This window comes from Paramisgurnus dabryanus, chromosome 12, assembly GCF_030506205.2.
Source record: "Paramisgurnus dabryanus chromosome 12, PD_genome_1.1, whole genome shotgun sequence".
NCBI lineage: Eukaryota > Metazoa > Chordata > Actinopteri > Cypriniformes > Cobitidae > Paramisgurnus > Paramisgurnus dabryanus.
In genome coordinates, this window is record NC_133348.1 from 7216378 (window position 1) to 7235463 (window position 19086).

At 33.7% G+C, this 19086-nt stretch overlaps 1 protein-coding gene across 3 annotated transcripts in view; it reads right to left on the reverse strand.

Annotated features, from left to right (window-relative positions):
* LOC135738335 (kelch-like protein 29) overlaps positions 1 to 19086 on the reverse strand; it is a 325496-nt gene that overhangs the window by 108522 nt on the left and 197888 nt on the right. For all 3 annotated transcript variants that reach the window (XM_065256340.2, XM_065256342.2, XM_065256341.2), the window contains exon 6: positions 2775 to 2913. In XM_065256340.2, the coding sequence (XP_065112412.1) occupies positions 2775 to 2913 (139 nt within the window). The remainder of the gene's footprint in view (positions 1 to 2774; positions 2914 to 19086) is intronic.

Here is a 19086-nt window from a genome sequence, read left to right on the forward strand (position 1 = left end):
ATACAGGATGTGCAATGTTGGGTGGAAAACTCAAACTTAACAGAAACTTGGCAAATTTTACAAGCAATTAAGACATTTTTGCATCAAGTAGTGACAAAATGTTGCATCGCTGTATTTGGGTTGTCTTATCTTGCAAACAGACAGCGAGTCGAGGAGATATTCGAAAGCACTTTGCATATAGACGGTTTCAGCAGTAACAACATAAGCGGCTGTCGTGGTCCGCACGTAACTTCCGGTAAACTCTGCGAAGAATAAATAACAACAAAGTTGTTTAAACTTAGTTTATTTATATAACAAGCTAAAAACAACACAAGAGGAAACCAAAACATTTGCTATTTACGATGAGGCATTTGTTCAAGAGATCAGTTTATAAACTAGTCAGACCATTAAAAAAAAACGAAACCGGAAGTAAAGTTCGGATCCAGACGTGTATCGCGTCAGCGCACGTGTGTCCAATGAAACCGTCTACAGTGACATACTGTATGGTGCAGATGCATTTTCGGCGACCAAATTTCGAATCGCTGCTTAAGGTCCTGTGCCAATTCTGTACCCCTCTCTCCACCAAGTACTTTTCTGTACTCTAAAGTCTATTATTTCTGCTCTGTGGTGCACTGCACATTAAAAAAACAAACCTTTTTGCTAGCATAAATTTTAATTTTTAATGAAATCTATTTCAACTCACTATTTTGGACTCTGATAAGGAAAAAATTTTTACCGATCTAAGCGCATGGTCTAAAGTGCACGGCGCAAGTTCACTTGCAGTGTTGGGGGTAACGCATTACAAGTAACGTGCATTACGTAATAATATTAAGTAATAGCATAAGTAATGCATTACTTTATAAATGTACACATTAATATTTGAGTTACTTTTTTAAAAATGTAATGCAAATTTCTTTTCAGTTTAATTAATTCAATTTAAAAAAAATAATGTACTGAATTAAAATGAACATATTAACGTAGAATTACGCACTATGGAACAGTTTGAGTCAGAAACGGAGATGGCAGGCCAGAGCTTGACATTTTTTTTTGAGTCACAGAAGTAAAAACAGCAAGGTTTTAATTGCTGAAAATGTATGGATAGCCCACATGATCAGTGTAATCTTTAAAAAATTATTTATGTAAATATGCAAGAAAAGGTTTCATAAGTAAAATACTTGAAAACAAGAGATAAAAAAATTTGGAAACATGCGGAGAACCGAAACTCTCTTTATTTATGTCTAAGAGACTCAATAATAATCTTTTACATTTTATTCTTTAATTTTTCATATTTGAAATTTTTATGTGCTGCTGCACTGCAAAAAATGATTTTTAATAAAAAAATTCTTAGTATTTTTGTCTTGTTTTCAGTAAAAATATCTTGATGAGCAAAATGGCCCAAGAAAATAAGTCTAGTTTTTAGCCCACGAAAATTTTTTAGTTTTTAGACCAAAAATATCAAATTTAAGTGATTTTGTGCATAAAACAAGCAAAACAATTTGCCAATGGGGTAAGCAAATTTTTCTAGAATTTAGTGTTTAAAAAAGTTAGAGATTTTTTTGCTTACCCCATTGGCAGATTTTTTTGCTTGTTTTATGAACAAAATCACTTAAATGTTATATTTTTGGACTTATTTTCTTGGGTCATTTTGTTAATAAAGAAAAAGCATCTCAATTTAAAAATATTTAGAAACTTTTACTGAAAACAAGACAAAAATACTAAGAATTTTTTTATTGAAAATCATTTTTTGCAGTGTGTGTGTGTGTGTGTCTGTGTGTGTGTGTGTGTGTGTAAATGCAAAGTGCATGCGTGTTATCCTCCCATTTACAGGTGCATATTATTAAGGCGCTCTTTAAAAAAAAAAAAATGCGCCTAGACGTTAGACCAGGTTTTAGTTGGTCAATGGCGTAGTCTATTTCAGTTGCCTCAAAAAGCAATGCACCAACAATGCGCCTGAACACACCTCATTTCAGACCATGGGTGCACAAACGGCCACAAATGCATTTGTTATTTAAACAACGTGGCGCTGCATGTCAAAATGATAACTGTGCTGGGCTGAAACTAGCAGAAAACACTTGCGTCACGCTTTTCGCTGCATTGCGCCGGGTGTTTGATAGAGCCTCTTATTTAAATAAAAAATATTTAGTATTGACACAAAGTGAGTTATCAATGAATGGAAATGTGGGAAATATATGCAAAGACAGCTGGAGTAAACACAGCATATGGCTTTGACCTGTAAAAGTAACGAATCACAAAAACCCCGTTCAACGCTGCTCTTTGTTTGCAACCCTGAATGCGGCTCCAACCGCTCGACGCACCAACCGTGAATGTTTAACATATGAATGGGAAACTTTTATACCCTATGAAGACCGTACGCTTGCTGATAAAATGGCTGACAAAGCTCATCCCACAGCTAAAATGACACACACTTTGAGGACACTTTACAAAATGCCCAATGTGGTACCCTGGGGATGAATGCCTATTGTGAAACCTTCGTGTTTTTTTTTTTTTAAAGATCCCTCAGTCATGGAACACCTTCTCTGCTTTTAAAAATGGAAATTATGTTAATGCGTTCTTTAAAATGGGGAAAGAAAGCACACAAGGGTTGACCTTTTCCCAATTTAAAAAGATACATTCATTTGAGGGAAACGGTGAATGGCTGCTGGCCCCTGTGATAGAAACCAAAGTCTTCCGACAAACCTGCAAGAGAGAAACAAGGTGGGGGGGAAATGACAGAAATGCGCCCTACGAGAAGAACAGATCGGATCAATGGCTGGTGGGAAGGGAAGAAGGCAAACCTTTTAACCAGGTCCTTGAAATACAAGCTGCAGGAAGCTAGAACATTTTGGTGGACTTCAAATTCTTTGCCTTCAACTATTATTTTCAGGTCTGTAAATTCTTTCTCTCTGCGCTGCTGGTTCAACTCCTTCAACATCTCTGTAGAACAAAGAAGAAACAGACAATGCCAAACACGGGTTTAGAAATCACATTTCAGCAGTTGGCGTACAGTAGCAAACGTCATCACATCGGCACAGATCAAAAACACAGAGAAAAGAATTCGAATGACACAATAGAAGCAAATTAGACAATGCACATTAAGTATTAAAATGACACATTGCACATTTTATATCATTATGTATGTTTATTTTAAATATTCAGTCTTCCCGGGAACACCCAACTTCAGGAACTGGTTGACCTATATTGTCCAATATCAATGTGTAAAATACTTGCAGCTCAGGACAAAAAACTTTAAATGCATTTTCTGCTAAAACTATACAGATGTGTAAATCATGTACCACAAAATACTTTTTTCATTTTTAAATCGATTTGCATTTTATCAAATAATTTTTTTTCATTTAAGAACCTGAGGCATGCATTAAAAAACCCGTTGACTTTGATTTCAGAATTAAAACCAAAAACTGCATAATAAGAGACAAGCACTGCTGTATTTTTTTTTCGGTAACACTTTACAATAAGGATGCATTGTTAACATTAATGCTAACATGAGCTAACAATACTTCTGCATTTATTAATCTTAGTTCATTTCAGCATTTACTAATACGTTTTTAAAATCAAAAGTTGTATCTGTTAACATGAGCACAATAAACTTGTATTGGCGTTGACTAACATTAACACATATACATCTCATTGTTAGTTCATATTAGCTAATGCATTTACAAACCCGTACAAAATACTATGCTGGTATTAATTGCACATTCCTGATATCTTTCTGAAATGTTTATCAGCACCACAGAAGCTCCAGCTCAGAGGAAACCAGCGGTACATGTATGAGATGTGGACGCATATGTAAATTAATGAGGTGTTTGACAGCAACCAAGGCAGAAGTCAAGAGACATGGACAGCAGAACCGAGTCCAGTTTAATGAGGCTTCATGAAGTGATTCTGACCGCTGCAGACAGCTGGACTTCTGGAAATATCACAGACAGGGAGCCAGCGCTGCCGACGGTCGAATAAGCCATCATTTAAAGCCAAATCACAGCACAGCGGCCATTTTGTCTTTTTATGCAACGTTTGCAGTCATCGTTCCCTTTATGACAGTGAGGTGATAAACAACTCTCTTTTCTGTGAAACATAACAGCTGAAATATATTTGAGGCGCTAAGTATTAAATAAATAAAATAAAAAATCAATTACTGTCCATTATGAGACACTGTATTGACAATATGTTATGCAACTTGTCATGGCTGCAAAATGTCTCTCTATTGTCAACACGCTGGGGATTTTACAGATTATTTATATCTGCAGTCAACTGTATCAAATCTGTGATTTTTTTAACTAATGGCTCATATCGACTTACTGTATCTCCTGGCAGATTTTACAGACCGGATAAAAGCCGTATGATGCAATGAAGTATGATTTTCATCAAGAATAGCTATCACTTAGACTAGTGCGTTATAATAAAATATAACCTCAAATAATTTCCACAACGAGATTAATATTTCTGATATGAACTGAAGATATTGGACATCACTTTGAATTGCTTTGAAAAGTTTTTAGTAAATAAAGCATGCATGTAGGCAGGTAATATAAGTTTAACTACTTATTGTATTTGGATTGCTTATATAACCATCAGATACCTGTGAAGAACCAACGACTGAGAGAACTGAATCAAATTATTGCTAACCATGTGCTATTTCAGAAATAAATTTGATCAGGGACACTAAAGCAATTCAAACAGCACTGCAAAGACATTGCAGAAATAAACGGCTACATTAATTCAGCACGAACACACACACACCTACAGGTACACGTACACAAACAAACACACACAAAAAACAAACAGTGATAATGAGAGGCTTGAGTCCCAGTGGCCGGTTTAGTAATACACTAAACACAATCAATTTTAGGGCCACCTGAAAATAACGAAAACAGTTGATTTATTGATCCTACAACAATGAAGATAAAATGTTTGTACTGTTTAATAATAATTTTGTTCTTAAATAATAGAAATAAATTAATTAATTAATAAAATAAAATAGTAAATAAATTAAAAATAATTTATTTTTGGTAAAAATTAAGATCATCTACCCTTAATATACTGTATGTTTATGTCTGAAATGCATTTCAGAATTAAAGTCTTTTGTAAAAATTATGTAAAAATACAATTTGTTAAAATAATTATGCAAAATGTGGCAATGTTGTGATTTAACTTTTTTATTTATTTTTTAAGAACTGAAAAATACTGAAAAAATAATTTGCAAAAAAATTAACAAAAAATAACCAACACAGCTAAAAATGTGGGCACACTGTGCAAAAAATGATTTTCAAGAAAAAAATTATTTGTATTTTTGTCTTGTTTTCAGTAAAAATATCAAAAAAATCTGAAATTAAGGTGCTTTTTCTTGATGAGCAAAACGACCCAAGAAAATAAGTCTAGTTTTTAGACCAAAAATATCAAATTTAAGTGATTAAACAAGCAAAAAAATCCACCAAAGGGGTAAGAAAAAAATCTTACATTTAAACACTAAATTCAAGAAAAATTCAGGAGAAATTAGCTTACCCCATTGGCAGATTTATTTTTGCTTGTTTTATGCACAAAATCACTTAAATTTTTTGGTCTAAAAACTAGACTTATTTTCTTGGGTCGTTTTGCTAATCAAGAAAAAGCATGACAAAAAACTAAGAATTTTTTTATTGAAAATAATTTTTTGCAGTGATAAAACAAAACGTAAAGCAATTTTTTCGATTTTTTCCTACAAAAATAATCTTACATTACGCAAGCAAGATTTTGTAAAAAAATAACCTGAAATCAATCTTTAATGCTCTATAAACTCATCATTAGATTGCGAGCCTTTAGCCTGGATTTCACACGCGGGGTCGCATTTACAGTAGTAAAATATAAATACAATTATACAATGTAATGTCGTAAGCAACAAAGACCAAACATCAGCGACAAAACCAAACATCACCACCAAAGTAACACAAGCCTTCCTCCTCTGCTTGATGTAAGATGTGGCAACCACTGAATAATAATTGTGCCCTAAATACAGTATGTTAAAATACATACAAGTTTAATTTTGTATGCGTATGAGTGTGTAGTATAATCAAATCAGCTCCCAAACAAAGCTTTGTGATTCATCGTCAACCGCCGTGGCTTTCACCTCCAATCTACAACATTGCCCACAACAACCAATTGGTTTCAGAAAATGACAGCGAAAGAGCGAGAAAGAAGGAACTGTTGTTGTCAGAAAACAATGGTTCACCCACCAGGTCGTTGGATGCAGCAGAAAATCCGAAGGAAAGCTAATTATACGGTGTGGCCGAGGGTCAGCTCCTACTGAGGGCCAGCGATCATTAACACAGGCCACGAAATATCACATGGCAGGTGAAATCTCCCCCGACCCGCGGTGTGCCGACGAGGTTGCTGAACCCAAATCGGACATAGAGGAAGCCAAGAAGATTATCTGATATTTTGAACGCGCACAGCATTGGAAAATTACAGCGAGTGTTGTGCATGTAATGGGAAAATAATTGTCTGTCTCGCAGAAATGGCACAACAGTAACCTACTTTCTTTGATGGTGCAGAGGTAATGACAAAAGCTATGTATAACACATTTGTGTGTCCATACTAATATTCGAATGTGCAACATTACTTTGAGGATGAGGCTCAGTAATGTAGCATGGGAAACCATTAAGACACACAACATTAATGTGATGGTAAAGTCATGTGTCACCTTCAGGTCATTAGACCTCCCGATCCCACATCTCACCTGATTTAATCCTCTGTGGCCTTAAACAGCCAATCTGCATGTTTTAGTCCATTAACCACAAATAAACAAAGAAAGTTCAATAGGACAACAGTGCATTGAACTCTGGGTAATTCATTCATGGCGTTTGTCTGTATTTGTTAACATTACTAAATGGATAGTTCAACCAGAAATGAAGATTTTGTCATCCTGTTTAAAGTGTATACTATGGACGTGACGGGATACGGGCAGCTGTGTGCTTACCATCATTTATTCATTATTAATTTTAAAAAATGTATTACTTAATGCCGAAATTAATATTAACTAAGATTAATAAATGCTGTAGAGGAGTATTTTTTTGTTAGTTAATGCTAACTAATGCATTAAGTAAGGAATAATTGACGACGGGCCATTGAATTATAAGAAAATAATGCACACCAAGGTGGTAATGCTTACCACCGTTACACCGCAGGTGTGCATTATTTTCAAATAATTCAAAGGACCGGAGTCAATTATTCCGCTTATACCACGGTTACCACAAACATTGCTCTGGTGTAGGGATGCTCATATCAGTTAATTTTCCCGACCGACAACCGTAGCTTCTAAACCGAACATTAACCGTTAACTTATAAGATTTTAATATGAAATTGTCATTGAGTAAAAATACAGTTGACGGTTGTCTGTGAACTAGTAAAAACAAAACATTTAATTTGAACATGCAAACAGCAGCGACAGATCAACAACAGAACCAGGATTCATACATTATTAGATATTCACGCAACATTACCTTATTAAAAAGCACACGATCGGTCCAGAGGATTAATATCCAAAGGGCAGATTGTCTCCGTTTCATCTACCACAGTGGAGCAGGACGCTTTTCAGAAAGTTTTGGTTTTGCGTCGTCTTTCTCCGTTTGTGCAAAAAGAGAGATGTTCATGGTCAGGGTCAGAGGCCATCAGGGAATGTCTGTCCGGATGTGCGCGAGACAGACCGCGTCATCTTGCGCAGACACGCGCGCGTCTCCGTTCAGCTTCCAAACACGCATACAAATGATTTCTCATACAAATGATTACTTTATCAGACCGTCAGGGCAGCAATCATATGTGTCATTTACAGGACATTCACAAATTAAAGATAGAAAATGTCTGTCGGCTCATGACGACACGCACCATGGACAGTATTAACAATTTTTTTTTATTTTAACTGATAATGTTAATCGGTCATAAATTCTTTCCTTCGGTTAACGGTTAAACGGTCAATGTGAACATCCCTACTCTGGTGCCTATTTTTAAGACATTTGAAAAATTAGGTGTGCGGTTTACAGAAAAATAATCAACACCCATAGAACATTTCTCAGCCAATCAGAATGCAGCATTCAACAGACCCGTGGTATAACTAATGTTAACAAATACTGTACAACCTTATTCTAAAGCGTTACCAAATGTCTTACTTTCCATTTTAATTTCAGTTTATGCTTTGTTGGTTATTTCCGATAACCCTGGATTCCAAATAGTATATCAGACAACTAACTTAAAAAAACAAAGCTGATGTTTGAATAAACATATATAATTTGAAAATGTAGATAAACTATGCATCCTAAAAACAAAATGTTATCATTTGATATATATTTATATTAATGTTTTTTCCTCAAAAAAACATTAATTTTGACCACCATTAATTTTGATCATTTTAACAAAAAATATATAATAAAATTAAAAGAAATACATATTCAACTATTTTTTTTAATTTTCACGTCTCTTTGGATATACTATTTGAAATGTAAAAAAAAAAATCAGTTTTTATTTATTAATATTTTTCCACATTTTAGAATAGCAATAAACTCATCAAACGATGACATAGGATTTATGTTGTATCAAAAAGCATCTAAAATAAATCACAACTGTGAAATTTCACCCTGAGATGATTTTTAAACAATATCGAAGGAGCTCACATCTATTCTGGACTCTTATTGGCTGCTTTTTCTTCATTATTTGGTCCAAGTGATGCTTTTCAAAAACATTTTTAAATAAAACATTTTAATGTTTTCTAAGGAAATAAATGTATATGTTTGCAAAATTTATACAAAAAGTTGTGCTGGGCAAAGATTAATCGCGGTTAATCGTATACAAAATAAATGTTCTTTTTTGCATAATATATATGTAACCACACACGTTTAATATGTTTTTATTTATATAGAATATATAAAATATAAATAAATATATATATATATATATATAAATATTCTATATTATATATAAATAAATACAAATATTAAATGAATATAAATATTAAATGAATGCAAAAAAATAATTTGTAATATATATATACATATACATATATATACACATATATATATATATATATATATATATATATATATATATATATATATATATATATATATATATATATATATATATATATATATATATATATATATATATATATACACACACACACACACACACACATTTGTTAATGTTTCTTAAATACATACATGAATGTGTGTGTGTGTGTACTGTATATATATAATAATTACACACAGCACACATTCATATATTATGCCAAAAATAACTTTTATTTTGTATGCGACTAATCTTTGCCCAGCACTATAAAAATGATATTATTTTTGTCTACAAAACTAATTTCAAACATTTAAACATAGACATTTGAACAAAAGATTTTTAATTTAATGAGAAACATTTCAGTCAAGTATTAAAAAACTTTTGAACGGTAGTGTACTGTATGTGGGAATAGTTAAATTAAAGCAAGTCACACTGTATTACAGTCTCAAATGCAAAAAGTATATGATTAATCTTGTCTGTTCGTGATGAATTTATAAATGGAAAACCGCAGAACGTGACTCCTTTTTGTATTAAAACAAGAACAAAAGAGTCCTCAAAATCTATCTGTTCAGGTTGGTGGAGTTTAATGTGTAAGATACGAGATCAATTTTGAGCGGCGGTCTAATTGACGGACCGAGCAGAAGAGAGAGGTTACACTACACGAAAGAGCTTTTAGCAACACAAAGGCGGCAGCTTTTCAATGGCGGCCTTCGCACATCACAAACACGGCTGGAGCTTCGATTCAATTGAACTGTGATGAACCAAAACACGATCACAATGAACAGATGAAAATAACAGGAGGGGTATTTAAGACTACTGGACAGATAGACATGTAATAGGCTCAGACAGAACAATCTCTCGATTTCGAGTTGCATTATTGAGCTATTTTAAGGTTCACTGGGCAGCTTACAGGTTTTTAAAATGGCAGCTAGTGTACAGACCGACTCTGTTATATCAGTACAGTGGGACGCGTGTTATTGGTGGATGTTTATTTTGGGAATCCACAGCGTCATGTGGTACGTCAGAGTGATTTCTTTAGCAGGGAGGTGGGGAGTGAATCAAAATAATATATCCAATCAGAAGCCGGCAAAGTGTGTCATACCTTACATTAACAAAAATTATTTGTGGTAGAGTCCATTTATAACTGCACAGGGAGGGAGGTCTTATAAAAACATTTACAAGACAAAGATAAAGTTTTGAAAAAAAGGGGTGTGTTTTAATGAAGGTAAATTTAGTGAAGAAAAATTAAGAAATTTTCTACTATCTATTACTATAAATTACTGTACTTATATGTATTTAGTTTAAAGCTGCCTTGCAACAATGCAAAACTGTGAAAAGCACTATACAGACATACATTTGAATTAAACTTAAAATTTAAGAAAAAATATTAAAAATATTCATTTTATTTATGAAATATACAAAATACCAAACTTTTTTAATTACATTTAATAGACTATTGAAACAGCGACCACAAATGCAACAATTTAATACATTATTTTGAAACATAATACTGAAACAGTCGTGCGTCTCTGTGTGACATGCTGTATTGGACAAATGAACCCTGATCTTGTGTTATATCACAAGAGGACATCTGTCAAAATTCTCTCATCTCATTTCCAATAGAGTCCAAGATGTAGCATAACACACACACACAGACACACACACACACGGTTACACAATAACAAATATCTTACAATCTAACACGACAGAGGTTACAAGGGCCACCCATAAAATCCATCAAGGTTACCAAGGCAGTAGCTGTTTGTCACTTGGAGGTTCAGAGATCACCAGCTGATATACTATATTACCTGACTCACAGTGCTATAATGTGAAACGTGTTCCCTGTTTGTTCAAAATAATGACAAACAGCGCACAATACTACACTATAATGCAACATGCAGTGTTCCTGTATAGCTCAGTGGTTGATCATTGCATTAGCAGTGTAAAAGGTTGTGGGTTCGAAACACACACGCTGATAAAATGTATAACTTTGTAATGCACTGTAAGCCACTTTGGACGTATAAAGCATAAGTGGACCCTGGACCACAAAATTAGTCATATGGGTTCATTTTTTAATATAGATTATGCATGAGTAAAAAAGCTTTTCATTGATGTATGGTTTGTTGGGAGAGGACAATATTTGGCTGAGATGCAACTAAGGCTAGTTGCAAAAAAAATAAATAATAATAATAATAATAATTGAGAAAATCGCCTTTAAAGTTGTCCCAGTAAAGTCCTTATCAACTGCATCCAATTACAAAAATATAAGTTTTAGTATATGTAAAGCAGAAAATTTACTAAGTGTCTTTATGGAACATGATCTACTTAATATCATAATGATTTTTTGCATTAAACAATCGATAATTTGACCCATACAATGTCCTTTTGGCTATTGCTACAAATATACCCATGCTACTTATGACACACTTACGGGTAACAATAAAAAAAATATTGTTACAGACTTCTCTAAAAGTTAACTGGAACAACAAAATGAGTTGTACTTGACACTATACGATACAGTTTAATGCTTCATAAACTACTTTTATTTGTAGCAGATAAATATAAAAATATTGTATCAAGACATGCCACATAAATTACAAGCTTTTGAAAAATGTGTTACACTTCCTAAACTCGTCTACTTAATATGATTTATTCATCTAATATTAAAGCAAGACGAGTCTTTGACATTGGAAAGCTTTTGAAACTACTAATGCAAAATATCTGATGGGTATTTTAAAGTGCTTTTGCAATCTGGTTTAAATTTATCCAACTTATTTCCAATCTGTCACCGCTCATCTTGTTTTCCTGCCGGATTTAACTTCATCGACTGTGACAAAAGGCAGTTAGTGATGATAACTGTATGGCGCAGCATCACAGCTGAGGCTAAACATGTGCGGACTCACTTTTGGGATATACACACTTTAAAAAACACACAAGTTTGTAAAAAAAACAATACACCAGATACACAGCTGCTGACTGTAACTTTTACTTTATGTTGCATTAATGGGTAAAAAAAATCAATAATATTTGTAAAATTAATTATTTTTCTTCACATTAAACAGAAACGTTACCTATTTCAGTATTTCAAAAATATTAAATAAATATTTTATAATATTTTATAATATAGATTTTTTTTATAAAAAGTAAAAATGTCATTATGACAGATCCAACATCCAGATTAAGGCTGATCGAGTAATGACATTTAACACATCCATGTGATGACATTTAACATAGATGAGACATACATTAGTCTGACAGTTTATGTCAAGATTTAAAAAGGGAATCAAATGTGGCCCTGTAATTCAGATCGTGGTTTTGACCCAAGGGAACATACTGATAAAATTTATATCTTAAATGCTTTGGATAAAAAGGCCTGCCAAATGCATCAATGTAATATAACCATAGAATCATCCTAATACACAGATACACATAAAAGAAAACACAAACACACTATATATTCACAAATTTTAAATTAAAAATTGATTGAACAAGCTTGCTAATGTAAAAACATGCAACACGGCAGCCCTATATATATAAAACCTCCTAAAGTGTATATATTTCTCATTAGTGGTCCACGTTTGGTTGAATTCCCTGTAAATGAAAATTAAACTGGTTTACAAGGCAAAGTTATGTTCCAACACAGATTCATGTAGGTTGTGAGAGAGGGTAACCGTGACAAAACTGCATAATTGACAAGCGACGCAAGGACACACACAGACACTCGCAAACGCATTTATCTGACTAATTCAAGAATTCATTAACTGAATTAATTGCAGTAATTTGAAACCTATTAGCTCATGGAATAAGCAATTATTTTTAACGCATAGTCACAACTTAACACATACAGACACAAACCCTGACTGATCTGGAAACCATTAAACTCGATGAACTGTTTTGGATGGTCTTGAAATTTAGTTACATTTTTGATAATTTAAAACCCCTAGAACAAAAAAATACAAAGGTGTCTCTTCTCCTCGTTGTCTGTTAAAAAGCGAACAATATAATCTAACGGCGCATGACGCCTGAATCACTTGGGGTTTTGTTGTACTGTCACATTATCCCAGAAATGAAGCCTAAGAACAAAACTTTAAAATTACTTTTCGTTCTTTCCCAAAGTCACGTTCAAATGCAAAATAGATTTTTCAACAAAAAAGCCTTTTAACTATGAGATGATATATTTCATATTTATTTGAGTTAGTAAATTAAATCTTATGTTGAAATACTACCAGTTAATTTGACTTGTGTTTCATTCCCAAGTTATAATTAATTTTCTTTACAAATAAACATTTGCATTGTTTTCAAACACAAAATCCTGACAGCCCAATTTTGTCTCAATTACTTTAATTCAACAGTGAATTTACTTTGGTAATACGCACAAAAACAAAAAGAGCTGAAACACACTTTTAATTTATTTACTAGACTTCAAAACAAAATTACGCCTCTATTGTATATAAATGATGCTTTAAAGGTGTTTAGCTAATACAATTTCCTACCCAAAATGTTAACACAGAAAATAAATTTAAACTGAAGTGTATTTCACTTATGGGAATGCTTAGTTTAGTTTACTCCATGTGCTGTAAAACAGTAAGCCCATGAGTGAAGTCAAAACAAAATCTGTTTTTATTTTGACTCCTTATCATTTTAAACATGATGCTTACAGTACAATACATCTTGTTTTTACAACTCTGACATTATTATGAACTTCTAGCTACAGAGAAGCAATTTTCAATGAAAGATGTTCGAATTAGTTTTCTTGTGTGCATGAATGCTCTCCACATTCTTCAACATTAAATGTCACAGCTGGCGTTCATTTTGTTCGGTGGAAGTAAATCAATGACATCTACAGTATATACAGTAAACTATGACCTTTTTATAACCTGTAGTCTCATAACATTTCAAAAACAGTTTCACCCTGGACCACAAAACCAGTCAATTGGTTTTAATTGAGATTTATACATTTCTAAAGGCTGAATAAATAAGCTTTTCATTGATGTATGGTTTGTTAGGATAGTAACACATTTGGTGAGGTATAACTATTTGAAAATCTAAAATCTAAAGGGTGGAGAAAATCTAAATATTGAGAAAAATTTAAAGTTGTCCTAATAAGTCCTGGTCCCTCAAATAAATGGCTTGTGCTGCATTCACCACCAAATTTTTTTTTTTGAAAAGTTGCCCGCTAGCATTTTTTGTGATTCTCACAAAATTTTCAAAAATGTTTCCAAAAAAAAAAAAACTTTCATCTCTGCTTATAAATATGTCTTTAACAATATTTTTTTTAGCAAAAAGCTTAAATAATTGCATTTTTGTGAAGGACTTTTGTTGGAGATCAGATTCAGAACGATTACCAAAACATACACAGAGTTTAAAATTAGTAAATAACGTTTTGGCTTCAGTTTTTTCATAAATTGGTAAGATAATTGCGGTATTGCAGATTAACATACAAATTCTTCAGAGACACTTTTTTATACAAATTTTTTCTTTTAATGGAGGGGAAAGAGTTAACACACTTATGGCCGTTTCACACATTACGCAGCAAGCGGCCAAATCGCCACACGGCTAGAGCTTTTCTCGTGTAGTTGAGGCATTTTGTGCAACATTTAGTGCAAATATGTTTATCTTTAACCATGCCTAGAGGGAGCCGTGTCCGCGAAAGAGGCATGATTTTGGGTAAACAAGCAAGGCGTGCGGACCAACTCTGCTCCGCTGATAATGAACTAAACACTTGTGGCTGAGGCGTACCGTGTGAAATCGCCATAATGATAAACATATTTTTATACACTCACCTAAAGGATTATTAGGAACACCTGTTCAATTTTTCATTAATGCAATTATTTAATCAACCAATCACATCGTTTAAATGCCACGACCTACCTGAGCATTGTTTCTGACCATTTCCCTTTAAGAGGATAATGAATGTACATTTATATGGGGCAGAGACAGAAAATGTTTTAGATGTAGTTTTCTTAGAGTTATAGTTATATTTTTAACAACTTCAGTCATAATTAAAAAATTTTGATTAGCATCAATTTTAGGGGACAAAAAGACCATAAAATGTGTTGAAATCAGTTTTCCAAACATGGACTTTACGTCTTACTTATAAAACTGTTACACCATCCTGGACCCGTCTACTTACTACATGAGTTATTTGATTATTTTCTGTGCTGTGCATCAATTGCCTTTCATTTCATGTACTGTTACACATCATAAATTTCACTTTTACAAGCTTAACGCTGACTCCCCCATCAGTATCATAAAATATGACAAAGCAAGCACATCTACTGTACGCTTTCCCTTATTTTATTAGATGCATTCAAGCAATTCTCAAAAATGTTTTCTTCTCGTGTTTCTGAGAAACACGTTGTTTTAAGGAACAGTCTAAAGCAGCTATATACTTTATCTTTACACACATACTGTATATGGAAACGCATATATCATTTGAATGCACTTACTGTTGCCAACATAGTAACAAGCTTAGTGATGGTTATATTTAAAAAGCTTATAGATTTGATTTTATCCCCGAGTTATTTATACCACGCAGGCACTAAAGCACTAAAAGAGAAATCGTTAGATCTTTATACACTTTAGCAACCAAATATAGATTAAAAACAAAATGAAAGCACAAAATAATTACAGACTATTTTCTATTTAAAAGTGTTTAAATAAGCAATACATTATTATGAAGACAGCTTAATGTATTTTAACTCTTAGCTTTATTTGACCAATCAGCATCCAGCATCAGCATCATAAGAAATCAGATAACCACTGCTGTCGTGAAGATAAAACACTACATCTTAGTTACTGTAGATGATTCAATTTTAATTAAATCACTAGTTAGTTATTAAAACATATGATTATAAACTAAATACTGTACATGGTCTGTGTGTTTGTACATTGAATCTTTTGTTCATACTTGCATGATTCTGTTGTTTGCTTGTGTCTTTGTTTCTCAATCCCTAATTCCTCGACTCTCATTATTGGGAAAATGCATGCATCATTTGCACGCCGCATGCAAGCATCTGCTTGCATAACAGGCAGATTCATTCAACGATAATACATCGCAGTCTCATATTCAAAATAGCGCACATATGTATCACCTCGGCCAATTAACTTTTTATTTTGGGATTCCCTGACACGCAAGAAACTCAAGTTGTACTGACGCGCGCTCACCTAACACCTCAAAAGAATTTTGAAAAGCCTCGCGTTTCTCGGGGAAATTTCTCAGAAACGATTTCGTTCCCGGCACTGCATTGCCCTCAATAAGTGCTGCTTTGTAACGAGCATTTAAACATCTCAGCTCATCCTTCATCTCTCCACTACAGACTTCCTAGACTTCCAAGACGTCCAGCTGGGAAGGGGGCGGGCTCACCCCGCCGGCTTCCGCGTGCACCCTGTTGCGAGCGTTCCCGGAGGAAAAAGAGGACCGATTTGATTGGTTACAAAAAACGTCCCTCGGTGCATATGCAAATGAGACACCTCTGATTGCGAGCCGTAGCTTGAATGTCACTTTGTGGGATAAAAAAGGCCTCGTCTCCGGGTGAAAATGAAAGGAACTAGTTTGGCATCAATTTTCTCTGACCTCAATTCATAATGAGAGCGCCGGACGTACGTCAGCGGTACTCAAACGTGAACTTTGTAAGGAAGGTATCTGACGCAATGGAGAGCAGGGGTTCCTGTGGAAAAGCTATTTTCCGGAGGCTTCCAAATTGTTAACATTCCCTGCTTTAAAAGGGCCACTAAACACCTGACATGCACAGAAATCTGAAGGTTGAATTTATAATGCATTACGCAAAATATCCATGAAGCATACTATACACATACTTTAGTACAACACAATATTTTGTGTTAAAAAATCTTTTCACCAATTGCAATCATCACATTTACATTTATGCATTTGGCAGAAGTGACTTACAGCATTTTATCAGTTTATGTGTTCCTGGGATCAAACCCCTGACCTTTTGTGAGGGTAATGCAATGCTCTACAAGTTGAGCTACAGGAACACATTTAAATCAAAGCTCTTAGCTCAAAACGTTAAGAAATGTTTAGGTGATTCTGTAAAACTGAGAATGGCTGTGCAAAATCTGCCAATATGCTGCTGGATGCGGTTGCTAAGGCATTCTCTGTGGTTGCTAGGCAGTTCTGGCTGGCTGCTGGTCCTGATCCAAAGAGCCATATGATATTCCAGATATGATCATGTTTGTAGCAAAACCACTGCAGGGTTATCAATTAAAATGTTATATTTGTATAAGCTACACTTTTCTTAAACATATTTTTGGTTTACAGTGCCTATGTTTCATGTTATAGGTAATTATTATGATCATAATATAGTAACTTAAGCATCATTGCTGTACATGAATATATTTAAGTACGAAATATGTACATTACAGTATTATACTGTAAAAACGATGGCTTAAAATAAAGAGTAACCCAAATTTTTATGAATCACATCAATCAATCAAAGATGGTCAGTATTTTAATATACTAAACCTGCAGTTTTAAAGATGGATAGATGCAACAATGAATGAATCGGTGGATGGCGTGAAGAAAGAGAGAAAGACAAAGAGTTGTTGACAGTTTGCGGACCTGCCAAGAGTTCTGAGAAACCAGCGTCTGTTGTGGCTGAGCGTCTCACAGTGAACCTGTCATGCGACGCGGTTTGTTATCTTGAAAGGCGAGTGATTAATGAAGAGCGGAGTTTGGGTACGGAGGAGGCGTTCGGTGAATGATCAATCTTAATGAGCCCTCCTGCCGAATTCATATTAACTGCAGGGGATGTAATGTATGGCACATTGAGGCTTTCTTCTCCTTAGATACCAAGAAGTAACAAGAAGAGACTTCATCCACTTCTTCTCAATAATAATCTGGAGTTGACTTCACACTCCTCTGTAATGTAGACGATCATGTGGGAATTATATTATAATTCTTTTAGTATGATGTTTACAAGCTGCGGGGTTATTAAATATGGACTTATTTAGTCTTTTCACATTACAAATTGACTAGTTTAATCAGACTCGATTTATACCAAATATATCAGAATTAACTTCAGGTCGTTCCCACGATAAAACCGTTGGTGTGGAGAACTAAGTTAGACAAGTTAATTTGTTTGGTGTGAAATGAAGTATTGTATTTGGTCGATCTGTTATTGCTGATGGTCTCAGTGTTAGCAGAGAGCATTCTTCATGTCTCCTGTATTGATTCAGCTGTGCTGGTAGAAAAAACAAAAGCAGAAAAACATGAAAAAAATCAAAGTTTTAAAAGCGCTTACGGTCAGAGCTGCGGTGAATCATTAACATTGAATATCATTATGAAGCGTTTCTATTTTTTTTAATGCTCTCTCATGCTTTATAACTTTGTTTTAGACTTTTTTTGTTGCAAAGTTTATCAATACTGAAATTTATTACACTGTAAAAAGTGAAAGCTGCTCTACTTAAAAAAAAAACTTTATAAACTTCTCACTTTATTTAAAAAAAATTGTTCAAAAAATGTATTTTTATTTAATGTATTTTTATTTATTTTTTCTTTTAGTGTTTAGTGTTTCATTTAGTATTTTTTCAACAGTTGTTGTTTTTCATTTATTGTTATTAGGAATAAAGAGAGCTAACTATTTTATTGTAATATTGTTGTAATACACAGGTAATAACTTTTTTTTTTATAAAAACCTTTAACCTTTAAAACTTAAAGAAAATTGAAGTTGAAAACTTCACAACTTTAAGTATATTTTTTTTAAAGGTGCAGTGTGTAATTTTTAGAAAGATCTCTTGATAGAAATGCACAATGATATACAAAACTATATTATCAGGGGTGTATAAAGACCTTTTTATAATGAACCATTATGTTTTTATTACCTTAGAATGAGACGTTTTTATCTACATACACAGCGGGTCCCCTTACGTGGAAGTCGCCATTTTGTGCCGCCATGTTTTCTACAGAAGCCCTTAACGGAAAAACTTTTTTTTTACCAAGTTTTCTGTCAATTACATGTTTTTCCAGTGGCGGCTACCATAGCTTTTCTATGCGCTTCAAAACGAGGAGTGAGCAATGGACTGAGCCATTGGTTGCAA